This window comes from Bufo bufo, chromosome 2 (genome assembly GCF_905171765.1).
Source record: "Bufo bufo chromosome 2, aBufBuf1.1, whole genome shotgun sequence".
In the NCBI taxonomy this organism is placed as follows: Eukaryota; Metazoa; Chordata; class Amphibia; order Anura; family Bufonidae; genus Bufo; species Bufo bufo.
In genome coordinates this window covers 777,627,695-777,642,053 of record NC_053390.1, presented here as the reverse complement: position 1 = coordinate 777,642,053, position 14,359 = coordinate 777,627,695, and the positions used below count along the sequence as shown (strand labels likewise).

The 14,359-nt window shown below is 47.5% G+C and overlaps 1 protein-coding gene across 1 annotated transcript in view; it reads right to left on the bottom strand.

Annotated features, from left to right (window-relative positions):
- Nucleotides 1–12,074: 12,074 nt before the first annotated feature.
- The window catches only part of LOC120991812, a 43,586-nt gene continuing 41,301 nt past the window's right edge, over nt 12,075–14,359 (bottom strand). Inside the window, exon 5 of the mRNA XM_040420572.1 lies at nt 12,075–12,248. Within this exon, the coding sequence (XP_040276506.1) occupies nt 12,130–12,248 (119 nt within the window). The 3' untranslated portion in view covers nt 12,075–12,129. The remainder of the gene's footprint in view (nt 12,249–14,359) is intronic.

Below are 14,359 nucleotides of genomic sequence, written 5' to 3'. Positions count from 1 at the left end.
GCAAAATACGGATGACATCCGCGTGCATTCCGTCCTGTCCTTGTCCGTTATGCAGACAATAATAGGACATGTTCTATTTTTTGGCGGAACAGACATGCGGACATGGAATGCACGCAGAGTAACATCCATAAAAAAAAATTTGCGGACTCGTTGATATGAATGGTTTTGCATACGGTCCGCAAAAAAACGGTATGGACACGGAAAAGAAATACGTTCGTGTGCATGAGCCCTAAATCACATCCTGAAAATGTGACGAAACATGTCCTGTGTCACTTCAGTATCCTGTGCCTCTCCGAACGAGGGGCTGCCACTAGTGGTCTAGCCACTCGCAAAGCTTTGGCATTATAGGAACGGGGTACATTTTTTTGTGTATTTTTCGCTTGGTGTGCACTATTTGAATGACAAGATTCCGTATTACAATATTCTCAATTTTCCTAAGTTCTAATGCTGCTCGTTTTAATATTTTTTCAGTTCACATTCTACTTTTTTCTTGAAATGTATCCATAACTTCCACTCTAGAACTGCAGTGGTTATCCTAAAAAAAGTATCTATAGCCATCAATCCACATTGATCTGTTCCTGCCACCTTCTCTCATACCACAGTAATAAATAACCCTGAGTAACTACTGACATATACTCCAACTTGCTCATTGATTCTGTAGCTTTTAGAACAAGACAAAGGATTCCTTCTGCAGGATTCTGGAGATTCACCCAGAACCAGTGTCGGACTGGGGTACCTAGGGACCACCAGTGTAACTGATTCTGGGGGCCCACCTTTGGGCTCCTGCACACTTATTTTTTTTCCGTGTCTGTACCATTTTTCTTTTGTGTGGCCTGTATGTGAAACCATTCACTTAAATGGGACCGCAAAAAACGGAAATAACTCTGTGTGCTTTCTGTGTCTGTATGTCCGCATGGCCGTTCTGCAAAATGATAGAACATGTCCTATTATTGTCCACATTACAGACAAGGATAGGACTGTTCTATTAGAGGACGGCTGTTCTGTTCCGCATTATGTGGAATGCACACACCCAGTATCCATGTTTTGCAGATCCGCAATTTGTAGACTGCAAAACATCCAACAATCGTGTTCATGAGCACTTACAGTGATAACAGAAATATTAAAGATGAAGTATGAAGGCAGACACTCACAGCAAAATGCACAAACATACATGTGGCAGAATTTAGGCTACTTTCACAGTTGCAGTAGAAGGGTCCAGCAGGATGTTCTGGCGGGGGAAAAGTCTGACTCATTCGTGCTAACGCTAACCCACTGTGCCGCCGGAAGTCCGCTGTAGTTTTTGTCCGGCCGCCTCTCGGCATGTTTGCCATGCTGCGGCCGGACCTCCGGCCCGCCCCCATTATAGTGAATAGGGCCGGAGCGGACCTCGGGCAGCACGGTGGGCTAGCATAAGCACGTATCTGGCAGGCTGTTTCCCCACTGGAATAGCCTGCCAGACCCTGCTACCGCAAGTGTGAAAGTAGCCTTACACATATATGGATATCCTGCTCTTAAGTCAGTCAGAAACAAGACACATACAGTTCCTATCACACATAGGAAACATGCAATGCACGCACCAATAAATTTTTGGCCTAATCCTATTAAGTGTATTCTGATTCTCCATATTGGCTCTTTTCTATCACATTATACACAGCTCGTATCCATGGTTTCGACCACTCTGCAATCCCGCAGCGATGGCCGTGCTTATATACTATAGGTAAAGGTGTTGGCCTATGCGCACTTCCAGCCTTTCAATATAGTGTGTAAGCACGGCCACCGCTGCTGGATTACACGGTGGTAACCCCTTTAAAGGGAACCTGTCACCTCCAAAAACCATCCCAAGCCGCCAGCAGAGTGTTTTCGATGATAATTTTCTTCCTGACGGCCGATGCGGCTAAAGCTCAGAAAACGCTCTTTTATCCCCTGCCGACACGCCTCTCTAGTCAGGCTTGAAGTCAAGGAGGCAGCAGTGAGGAGCTGTAGCCTGCAAAAGAGTAACCTGTCCGGTCGGGCAATTGGAGACGTGAGGGTGCTATGGAGGACTCCGTTGAAGATCCCACCTCGACAAGAGGGAATATTAATGCTGCCGGTGGGGGCTGGACGATGACTGAAAGGACTGGAGGTCCTGATCGAGCCCGCTTATAAAGAAGAAACGCAGACTCGTCCACTGGTAGCCCGGACCCTCGCCATTGTGAAGGGACGGATGTGTGCCTATACGCTGATGTAATGTTGAGGACTGCAAGTTAACCGTCCCCGGAAACACCCTGCTGGTCAAAGTTTATGTGTCCGAAGGGGTTATCGCTCGACGAAGCGGCTTCACGCTACAGCCTTATAGGAGATCAGCCTGGACCTATGCTGTGGAGATCCATTCAAGGGAAACCCTGACAGTGGAGTCGAACGGTCGAGTGATTATGGCCCGGATGGGGGTGAACTGCTGAACCCTGACCCCGGGGGGAACAAAAGCTGCTGGAAGACACCCTTTCGGAATTTTAGGAGGCCTTCTCAAGACATGACAAGGACTTTGGGTGTGCTACTGCCATCGAACACGAAATCCCAACCAGCAATGCTGCACTGATCATGGAACGTTACCGGCAGATTCCACCTAAGATGTACCAGGAGGTGAAAGATATGGTGGCCAGCATGTTGGAGAACTGGGTGATGCAGGAGAGTGAAAGTCTGTGGGCTGCTCCGGTAGTCTTGGTGCGGAAGAAAGATGGGAGTCTCCGGTTCTGCGTGGATTATCAGAAGCTTAATGCTCAGACCGTGCGGGATGCCTACCCCCTTCCGCGGATTGAGGAGTCATTGTCAACTCTAAGCCAAGCAAAGTTCTTCTCGACTCTTGGCTAGTGGGTACTGGCAGGTGCCGGTGGCCAAGAAGGACAAAGCCAAGATGGCCTTCATTCTACCTATGGGACTCTACGAGTTCAACCGGATGCCCTTTGGCCTCTCCAATGCTCCGGGGACATTCCAGCGATTAATGGAACACTGTCTGGGGGACCTCAACTTCGAATCAGTATTGATATACCTGGATGACATAGTAGTGTTTTGGGCCTCCTTTGAAGATCATCTCCAGAAGCTGCGACAAGTCTTGGGACGGCTATGAGAACATGGGCTCAAGATCAAGCCCAAAAAGTGCCAGCTGTTCCAACAGCAGATAGAGTACTTAGGACATGTGGTCACCCAGGAGGGGGTAAAACCGTCCCCCAGCAAGGTGGAGGCCGTTCAAAAGTGGCCCTGGCCAAGTACACTACGAGAGGTTCGGGCATTCGTGGGACTGGCCGGCTACTACAGGAGGTTTATACCCAAATTCGCTCATTTCGTGGGCCTATTAAATGAGTTGCTAAGAGGCACGGCTGGGGGCCCAAAGAAAAGACCCGTCGAATGGGGCCCCGGCAACAAGAGGCCTTTGAATTTGTGAAAGAGGCGCTGACCAATGCCCCGATCCTGGCTTACGCGCAGTTTGATAGCCCATCCCTGCTGTATACTGACGGAAGCCTACATGGTCTGGGGGCTGTACTATGTCAAGTCCAGGATGGACGGGAAGGAGTCATCGCCTATGGGAGCCGGTCCATAAGACAGTCAGAACGCAACCTTGATAACTATGGCTCCTTTAAACTGGAACTACTGGCACTGGTGTGGGCCATGACCGAAAGGTTTGCAGAATACCTGGCTGGTGCAGAAGTGACTGTGATGACGGACAACAACCTGTTGGCACACCTGGAGAATGCCAAGCTCGGTGCACTTGAGCAAAGATGGTTGGCCGACCTTTCTAAGTACCAATACCGCATCAATTTCCGGTCAGGTAGGGAGAACGGCAACGCTGATGCACTCTCTCGAGTTCCAGTAGGACAGTTAACTGAGAGAGCCGATGAGGAGTTAGAGGACACTGAAACTCCTGATCTTGGTCGCTTACCTCTGTTCACGCTTACCTCTGTCCAGAATGGCTGCCGGGATTTGTGGAAAGTAAAAGAATGGGTTCGGAGCAAGATCTGGCCTCGGCCAGAAGAACGAGCCCGTCTGACCCCAGAGGGTCAGAGGTTTTTGAGGCAGTGGGACAAGCTGACAATTACCCAGGGCCTCCTGTGCCGGACAATATACTTACATTTAGAGCTGCAGTACCGGCAACAGATTGCCATTCCCATGTCGTTAGGTCCGGAGGCCGCCAGGGAAGCTCATGAACTGGGAGCTCATTTTGGGAGCAACAATACGTTCAAGTGGCTCCAACGGCTGGTATACTGTCCAGATCTGGCCGACATGGTGGCCGCGGCATGTCTTAAGTGTCGATCCTGCAGGCTGAGTTAGAGTACTGAACAGCGGGCTCCTGTGCAGACCATCCGCTCCTCAGCGCCCCTAGAACTTCTGATGATTGATTATGTACAGATTGCATACTTTACCTCGGGACACTCGTACTGTCTAATCATGACAGATTACTTTACCAAGTATGCAGTGGCTGTGTCCACCAGAGACCAAACCGTAGAGTCGGCCACTGAAGCTGTCTGTAAACACTTTATACAGGTGTTCGGGTGTCCACGGAGGATACATTCTGACCAGGGAGCATGCTTTCAGGGTACTCTAATCAATGAACTGTACCAGCTGTATGGGATTGAACGCTCCTGCACCACTACGTATCACTCACAAGGAAACGGGGCGTGCGAACGCTCGCACCTTGCTTCAGATGCTGCGGACTCTGGAAGACAGTCAAAAAGCCTGGTGGCCCGTGTACCTACCCGAGTTGATGTGGGCCTATAACAACAGGGTACAAAGTACCACTGGATACGCTCCACATATGCTTATGTTTGGAAGAGCCGGACGGGAGATTGAAGATCTCCACATGCTTAACCCGATGGAGCCCCCACAAGAAGTACCACCGCATGGGTGCAAGAGCACCACCACCAGCTGAGAGCGGTTCACAAGGTTGTGGAGGAGCGCCTGGGGCAGGTGGTTCACCCTAACCCAAAAAACAGTGCAGAAAGATGGGTATGCCCCGGGTGATGGTCAAAGCCAAACGGCCGTCTGGGAAGTTGGGTGGACGGTGGGAGGCGGTTCCATGCACAGTGAAGAGAAGGGTAGACACCACTATTCCGGTCTATGAGGTAGAGCCAGTATGGACAGGGGGACCCTCACGAAACTTGCACCGTAATAGGTTGAGACGTTGCAATTTTGATGAGCCGGTGTGCGTGGAGGGGGTGCCTCCTCACGCTCAGAGTAGGGAGGAAAGTCCCTCAGATGAAGAAGAGGAGGAATGGTGGGTTGTCCCTGCCCAGGTGTCCACAGAGGTTCTGGCCGCGGCAGGTTTGCCACCCAGGTGCAATGCTGAGCAGTCAACAGCCCCTCCATTGTCAAATATGCCTGATGTCCCCAGTATTTCTGAGCCCCTCAATCTGAGAAGGTCAGCGAGGCCCAATGCTGGTGTGCCTCTACAGCGCTATGCACAGTGGGGTGGCATGTGAGATTGTGGAACAGCTCTTCCTGTATAATGTTTGTGCATAATTGTATTGGAACTGTCATTTGGCATTTCGGGCACTAGAGGCCGCTGTTTCCCCACACAGCTAAAGTGACTGCTGGATTTGAATATGCAAAGGTGCTGATGACTCATGCAGGCTGTTTTCTCTGAGAAGAACAGGAAGGAGAGACTCAGACATCTTGGGAGGATGGTGTGTGTGAGACACAAGCCGGTCTCATCACGGCGTTGGAGTGTCCTGCAGTGATCAGGGTGATATTAGAGAGGGACTGTCACCCGTTCTGTACCCAGATCCTATCCTCAGGAGAAGGGATTGTCTCCAGCAGAGCTGATTGGAGCTTTGAAAGAAAAGGACATCTACTCAGCAAAGCCGCAGGTGTGCTTACAGGCCTGGAACTATCCTGATGAGAAACATCCTCTGTTACCAGATGAGATCAGGTCAGTGAACCCGGGTTTTGTCGTGTTCATCGCACTGTTTTAGTGATACCTGAAGAATCTGAGACTGAGCTTGTAACTGCCATTAGTTAGATAGGTAGGATTTGTATTCGGCAGGCTGCCCGGGATTGTTAGCAGCACAGTATCGACTTTTCAGGCTCTGCTGTGCACGCCACCAAGTTAGGGTCGGCTAGCCAGACTAGGACAGGACTCAGGGGTGGGGAATATTGCCTTGTGTATTCCTATATTGTTATGTTGGTTGTCAATGTTTAGTAAAGTTTTATTTGTTACTAAAAGCTGGAGTTTGTGTTGCTTTTCTTGTCTGTGACTTCGCTGTATCCTGGGGAGCCCACCCCGGTACACAGCTTACAAAGGGCCAGGGAAGGGGGCATGGTTATCTTGACTTGAAGCAAGGAGGCCACTGCCCCCTTGACTTTAAGCATGACTAGAGAAGCGTGCCGGCAGGGGATAAAAGAACGTTTTCTGAGCTTTAGCCGCATCGGCCGTCAGGAAGAAAATTATCCTCGGAAACACGCTGCTGGCTACTGTCAGGTACTGCTGGCAGCTTGGGATGGTTTTTGGAGGTGACAGGTTCCCTTTAAGCATAAGAAGCAGGGGGGCACATAGCCTTTGTGCTGCCTGAGGCAAAAATTTAAATGGCACCCCCTCCTCCCATGCCAAATTCTTGACCTAACCCCTTCCCTCCAGCCAGAAGTGTAACTGGACCAGCATGCACTTTCTATAATACTAGCGTCTTTGGGCCCCCTCAGGCTCCTGGGCCCATAGCAACTGCTACCTCTGCACCTCCTATAGCTACGCCCCTGCTCCTCAGATTGCACATAATCTACAGTATATTTAAAAGGGTTGTCCTACCATAATGACCTATCGCCTATCTACAGGATAGGTGATAAATATCATATTGCTGGGGGTCTGACTGCTGGAACACCCACTGATCATGACAAAAGGGGTCCTGAGACATTCAATAACATTACTGCCAATCTATGTACACAAGGGTCTTAAAGGGGTTGTCTTACTTCAGTAAGTGGCATTTATCATGTAGAGAAAGTTAATACGAGCAACTTACTAATATACTGATATTATCCATATTGCTTCCTTTGCTGGCTGGATTCATTTTTTCATCACATTACACACTGCTCGTTTCAATGGTTACAGACCACCCTGCAATCCAGCAGTAGTGGTCATTCTTGCACATTTAGGCAAAAGCGTCAGCCTCTCTGTTGGCCGAGACCATGGGAGCACACATAGGCTAGTGCTTTATTCTATAGTGTGCAAGCACGACCACCACTGATGGATTGCAGGGTGGTCGTAACCATGGCAATGAGCAGTGTATAATGTGATAGAAAAATGAATCCAGCCAGCAAAGGAAGCAAAATGGATAATAATAATATATTAGTAAGTGGCTTGTATTAACTTTCTCTACATCATAAATCCGATTAACTGAAGTGAGACAACCCCTTTAAGACCACGTTCCCTTGATCATGGGGGTCCCAGCAGTCAGACCCCCACCAATCAGAAACTTATCACCTGTCGTGTTATAGCTGTTTCACCTTTTCACATTCCCTATCCTTAAAGATTTTCTTTTGGTGTAAAAAAAAAATAAAAAAAATATAAATTAAAAATCTGGCCCAAAATATGTGTCAAACTAAAATAGAAATGCTCGCCTGTTAGAGGGCCTGTGTCCACTTTTCTAGTTATCCTCTATCCACAGGATCGGGGATAATTAAGTGATCCGTGGGGGTCTGAACACTGGAGCCCCCACTAATCCCCCTTCTTGATTGAGTGGCAGGTCGAGCATATGCCCTGCCTCTTCATCCATTCTCTTTGGGGATGGCGGAGTACAGTGCTGGCTAATTCCAGTGGTCCCAAATAGAATAAATGGAGCAGCAGGGAGTATGTATAGCCTGTCACACCATAAAAAGGGGGAGCAGGACCTTTTCCTGAGATCAGTGGGGGTTGCAGAATCGGACCTCACTATTCATATAGTTATGCCCTATACACTACGTGCAGAATTATTAGGCAAATGAGTATTTTGACCACATCATCCTCTTTATGCATGTTGTCTTACTCCAAGCTGTATAGGCTCGAAAGCCTACTACCAATTAAGCATATTAGGTGATGTGCATCTCTGTAATGAGAAGGGGTGTGGTCTAATGACATCAACACCCTATATCAGGTGTGCATAATTATTAGGCAACTTCCTTTCCTTTGGCAAAATGGGTCAAAAGAAGGACTTGACAGGCTCAGAAAAGTCTAAAATAGTGAGATATCTTGCAGAGGGATGCAGCACTCTTAAAATTGCAAAGCTTCTGAAGCGTGATCATCGAACAATCAAGCGTTTCATTCAAAATAGTCAACCAGGTCGCAAGAAGCGTGTGGAAAAACCAAGGCGCAAAATAACTGCCCATGAACTGAGAAAAGTCAAGCGTGCAGCTGCCAAGATGCCACTTGCCACCAGTTTGGCCATATTTCAGAGCTGCAACATCACTGGAGTGTCCAAAAGCACAAGGTGTGCAATACTCAGAGACATGGCCAAGGTAAGAAAGGCTGAAAGACGACCACCACTGAACAAGACACACAAGCTGAAACGTCAAGACTGGGCCAAGAAATATCTCAAGACTGATTTTTCTAAGGTTTTATGGACTGATGAAATGAGAGTGAGTCTTGATGGGCCAGATGGATGGGCCCGTGGCTGGATTGGTAAAGGGTAGAGAGCTCCAGTCCGACTCAGACGCCAGCAAGGTGGAGGTGGAGTACTGGTTTGGGCTGGTATCATCAAAGATGAGCTTGTGGGGCCTTTTCGGGTTGAGGATGGAGTCAAGCTCAACTCCCAGTCCTACTGCCAGTTTCTGGGAGACACCTTCTTCAAGCAGTGGTACAGGAAGAAGTCTGCATCCTTCAAGAAAAACATGATTTTCATGCAGGACAATGCTCCATCACACGCGTCCAAGTACTCCACAGCGTGGCTGGCAAGAAAGGGTATAAAAGAAGAAAATCTAATGACATGGCCTCCTTGTTCACCTGATCTGAACCCCATCGAGAACCTGTGGTCCATCATCAAATGTGAGATTTACAAGGAGGGAAAACAGTACACCTCTCTGAACAGTGTCTGGGAGGCTGTGGTTGCTGCTGCACACAATGTTGATGGTGAACAGATCAAAACACTGACAGAATCCATGGATGGCAGGCTTTTGAGTGTCCTTGCAAAGAAAGGTGGCTATATTGGTCACTGATTTGTTTTTGTTTTGTTTTTGAATGTCAGAAATGTATATTTGTGAATGTTGAGATGTTATATTGGTTTCACTGGTAAAAATAAATAATTAAAATGGGTATATATTTGTTTTTTGTTAAGTTGCCTAATAATTATGCACAGTAATAGTCACCTGCACACACAGATATCCCCCTAAAATAGCTAAAACTAAAAACAAACTAAAAACTACTTCCAAAAATATTCAGCTTTGATATTAATGAGTTTTTTGGGTTCATTGAGAACATGGTTGTTGTTCAATAATAAAATTAATCCTCAAAAATACAACTTGCCTAATAATTCTGCACTCCCTGTAGTGTGGTGAGAATAACTTGAAAACCTGCACAACCCTTTTAAATCCTCCACCACTCCACCACCAGTATCTCTTTACATGGCAGCAGTGATGCCTGTAAATATGAAATATCATCATTACCGCCATGTAAACTATATGTGTCAATACTGGAGAATATGACGCACTGTGCAGAATTTTTCTGGCATAAGTCCAACCCCCTTTGTAGGTCACAACCTTTAACAGAGCCCAAGCAAAGGTGCCAGAGGAGCAACGTGAGCAAAGGGCATGAGCGGAGGGTCATAACTGAAGCCGAAACATTAGGGTCACCTGAGGCAGGGTAATAGTGGGGATCCTGGAGCAGCTGCAGGGGTATTAGGGGGCAACTGAAGAAGATTCAATATTAGGGGTGCTTTTAGGGTGGGGGCATTGGGAGGCATCTGGAGCTGGGGAACTTATGGGGGTGCACCTAAAGCAGAGGCATTGGGGGGACCTAGGGCAGATTCCCCCCCAATGCCACTCTGAACTCTAGAGTAGGGGTAACTGGAGAAGAGGCAATATTAGTGGTGCATTTAGAGTGGGGGCATCTGGTGCTGGGGCACTTATGGGGGTGCACCTAAAGCAGAGGCATTAGGGTCGCCTGAGGCAGGGTAATAGTGGGGATCCTGGAGCAGCTGCAGGGGTATTAGGGGGCAACTGAAGAAGATTCAATATTAGGGGTGCTTTTAGGGTGGGGGCATTGGGAGGCACCTGGAGCTGGGGAACTTATGGGGGTGCACCTAAAGCAGAGGCATTCTCTGAACTCTGCAGAGAGCAGCACACATTCATAGATCTGTGTCTGCTATAAACAAATCCCCTATTTCCCCCTTACAGTCTCCTACAGCTAACTACTATCACACACCTGAGGAGTCCTTCTCTCCAGCAGCCAGTTTTCTGACAGCAGGGAGGGCAGGAGGATCACCAGACATGTTCTCTCCTCCTTCACAGCCAGCAGCCAGGAAGTTTAGAAGATACTGCAGGGCTTCCTGTACAATGTACACCAGTAGGAGGCTGCATCACCGTGCAATACTGCCACCTAGTGATTACAATATTTATCTCTCCTGAGAAAGGAGAAATAATTACTCCTCCATCTTATCTCAGGCGCAGGAGACTGGGGGCCCACCGAGGAATCCATCTCCCCGCTGGGCCAGTCAGAGCCTGCCCAGAACAGGCTGTGAAGTCAGAAGCTCTGAGTCGCTGTGTCTTATGTACAAGTAATTGCTCCATGCAGGGGCGTAGCTAAAGGCACATGGGCTCTGGTGCAAGAGTTCAGCTTGGAGATCCCTTCCCTCAGTGCTTAGTGTCCAGGGGCAGAAGAGCATAGCCTTCCTGCTACCTGAGGCAAAAACTGAAATGGCAAGAAGTGTAACGTAAAGATTCTGGGCCCCAGTGCAAAATCTATAACAGAGCCCTCCCAGCATGCACTTTCTATAATACCAGTGTCTTCTTATGTGGCACAAGGATCTTTGGGCCCCCTCAGGCTCGTGGGCCTGGTAGCGAATGCTACCTCTGCACTCCTCTAATGCCTCTCCTGCCTCAAATAAGCCTGGAGTTGAGGCGGGTTAGGCTACTTTCACACCTGCGTTCGGGTGTCCGCTCGTGAGCTCCGTTTGAAGGGGCTCACAAGCGGCCCCGAACGCATCCGTCCAGCCCTAATGCATTCTGAGTGGACGCGGATCCGCTCAGACTGCATCAGTCTGGCGGCGTTCAGCCTCCGCTCAGCAAGCGGACACCTGAACGCTGCTTGCAGCGTTCGGGTGTCCGCCTGGCCGTGCGGAGGCAAGCGGATCCGTCCAGACTTACAATGTAAGTCAATGGGGACGGATCCGTTTGAAGATGACACAATATGGCTCAATCTTCAAACGGATCCGTCCCCCATTGACTTTCAATGTAAAGTCTGGATGGATCCGTTCAGGCTACTTTCACACTTAGAATTTTTTCTAAGTTATAATGCAGACGGATCCGTTCTGAACGGATACCAACGTCTGCATTATAGGAGCGGATCCGTCTGAGCAGACATCAGACGGACCCGCTCTGAACGGCAGTGTGAAAGTAGCCTAAGACAAGCTATAATTCTTCAATAAGGAACTAAACCGGCATTATCGCATCTCCTCGATAATCGCGGTAAGTAAATTCTCAATTACACTGCGGAGACACATTACAGAATATGAATTACATAATTCTGCAATGTGTCTCCGCAGTGTAATTGAGAATTTACTTACCGCGGCTATTACTTGTATTTCCGCATAAGACTGGTGATAGTGTTTGTAAAACATCCCAGTTACCTTGCCAACATGATGCCATAATCACATGACCCGAATGGTCCGGTCATGTGATCGAGGGCGGGCTATTTAAATACACTCCTATGTTCACATTTATGCACTCTGCTGCTCACATATATTGTGTTTGACAAAGGCACTTGCACGTGTCGAAACGTGCGTCACTTTCTATGAGTGGTGAATAAAGAATATATTATTGCATCGCAAGGAGTGCCGGTTTCGTTCCTTATTGAAGTACCTGGGGCGACACGCGTTGACCGTGCACCCTTATCTCCACGCAGTGCCGCCCGATCATTTACAACAAGCTATAATTCTTGTCCAGTGCTATCATTTGGCTCAGAGCATCTTTGAGCCGCTGAAATCACTTTTTCTTCACTGTTGTGATGTGTTTTGGGGAACCTCTAATTGGGGATCTGGACACCCTGGTAGGGAAACACTTTTCTATGGGGACGTTTGATGCTGAGGTCTTATTTGCATAACCTGCAAAAAAAAAATTGAAAAAAAAATTATTAGAGTGATATTAGAACTGTTATTTGTCATTTGCAATATAATATTCTTTTGTAATTTGCAGTTTCAATATTTTACATCATTTTAAACATGATGACAAGACTTTTGTCTGGTAATAATTCCTAAAATAAAAAAAATATTTAATATTAATAAAAAAATATTAAAAATAAATCACATCAAAACAAAATAATATTGTTCATTATCAGAAAAAGCTGTCACCACTAGGGGGAGCCCACTACATACTGATTTATTATTGAGATCAAGGGCAGCTATATAAAACCCTCCTGCACAGAGCTCTCACAAGTTGTTGCTGCAGGCAACTAGAGCTTTAGCATTTAACCCCATAAGGACCCGCGCCGTACATGTACGGAGCAAACGGACGTGACTCAAGGACCAGCGCCGTACATGTGCGGCGCAAGGTCCGCCAGGCTCTGGGGAACGATCGAGGGGGAATCGGGGCACCATGGCTGCTCTTAGCGGCAGGCAGTCAGGCCAGGTAAGCACTGCGAGTGGCGGTCAATAAAAACCAGTACATCGCAACACCAGAAGCTGTATACAGCTGCGGGGAGGGTCGGGTGGCGGTCAGGGGGAGGTGACCGGTGCTGAACTGGTCAGCACCGGTCTCCTCCGAGGTGAGGCAGGGGACACCGTTGTTTGGGGTCCCCTGCCAGAGCTATGATTGGCTGGAACAATGCTCCAGCCATTGGCTGCACTACAGCTCCTCAGGAAAGGGCTGAACTTCCCTGCATGCCGCCATTCTAGCTGGTGACTGCACGTGCCTTTCTGTGCTGCTGTTGGCTTGATGGGACTTGTGGTGCACCACCACTGCGATTTTAACCCTTTCCTGAAAGAAGAAGAACATCTGGTATTGCTGCACTGATTTTTTATTTTTTTTTCATTTGCAAAGATCCCAGGAAGCGGATCGAAACGTTGCGGGTCTGGTGAATAAAGTTTGATACTATTTTACGCCTTGGAGGTGCCGTGGAATTTTTCCTGCTTATTATCTGAAGGGGGATCGCCTTCTCAGCCGCTGGCACTCCGCCTGTACTTGATACATAGCAGTGCTGCCCAACCTATATATTTTTTCTATATATATATACAGTACAGATCAAAAGTTTGGACACACCTTCTCATTCAAAGAGTTTTCTTTATTTTCATGACTATGAAGGCATCAAAACAATGAATTAACACATGTGGAATTATATACATAACAAACAAGTGTGACACAACCGAAAATATGTCATATTCTAGGTTCTTCAAAGTAGCCACCTTTTGCTTTGATTACTGCTTTGCACACTCTTGGCATTCTCTTGATGAGCTTCAAGAGGTAGTCCCCTGAAATGGTCTTCCAACAGTCTTGAAGGAGTTCCCTGAGATGCTTAGCACTTGTTTGCCCTTTTGCCTTCACTCTGCGGTCCAGCTCACCCCAAACCATCTCGATTGGGTTCAGGTCCGGTGACTGTGGAGGCCAGGTCATCTGGCGCAGCACCCCATCACTCTCCTTCATGGTCAAATAGCCCTTACTTTCAAAGTTTTCCCAATTTTTCGGCTGACTGACTGACCTTCATTTCTTAAAGTAATGATGGCCACTCGTTTTTCTTTACTTAGCTGCTTTTTTCTTGCCATAATACAAATTCTAACAGTCTATTCAGTAGGACTATCAGCTGTGTATCCACCTGACTTCTCCTCAACGCAACTGATGGTCCCAACCCCATTTAGAAGGCAAGAAATCCCACTTATTAAACCTGACAGGGCACACCTGTGAAGTGAAAACCATTTCAGGGGACTACCTCTTGAAGCTCATCAAGAGAATGCCAAGAGTGTGCAAAGCAGTAATCAAAGCAAAAGGTGGCTACTTTGAAGAACCTAGAATATGACATATTTTCAGTTGTTTCACACTTGTTTGTTATGTATATAATTCCACATGTGTTAATTCATAGTTTTGATGCCTTCAGTGTGAATCTACAATTTTCATAGTCATGAAAATAAAGAAAACTCTTTGAATGAGAAGGTGAGTCCAAACTTTTGGTCTGTACTGTATATATATAGACATCAGTTTAGAATTTTGCACCCACCGTCTGTGT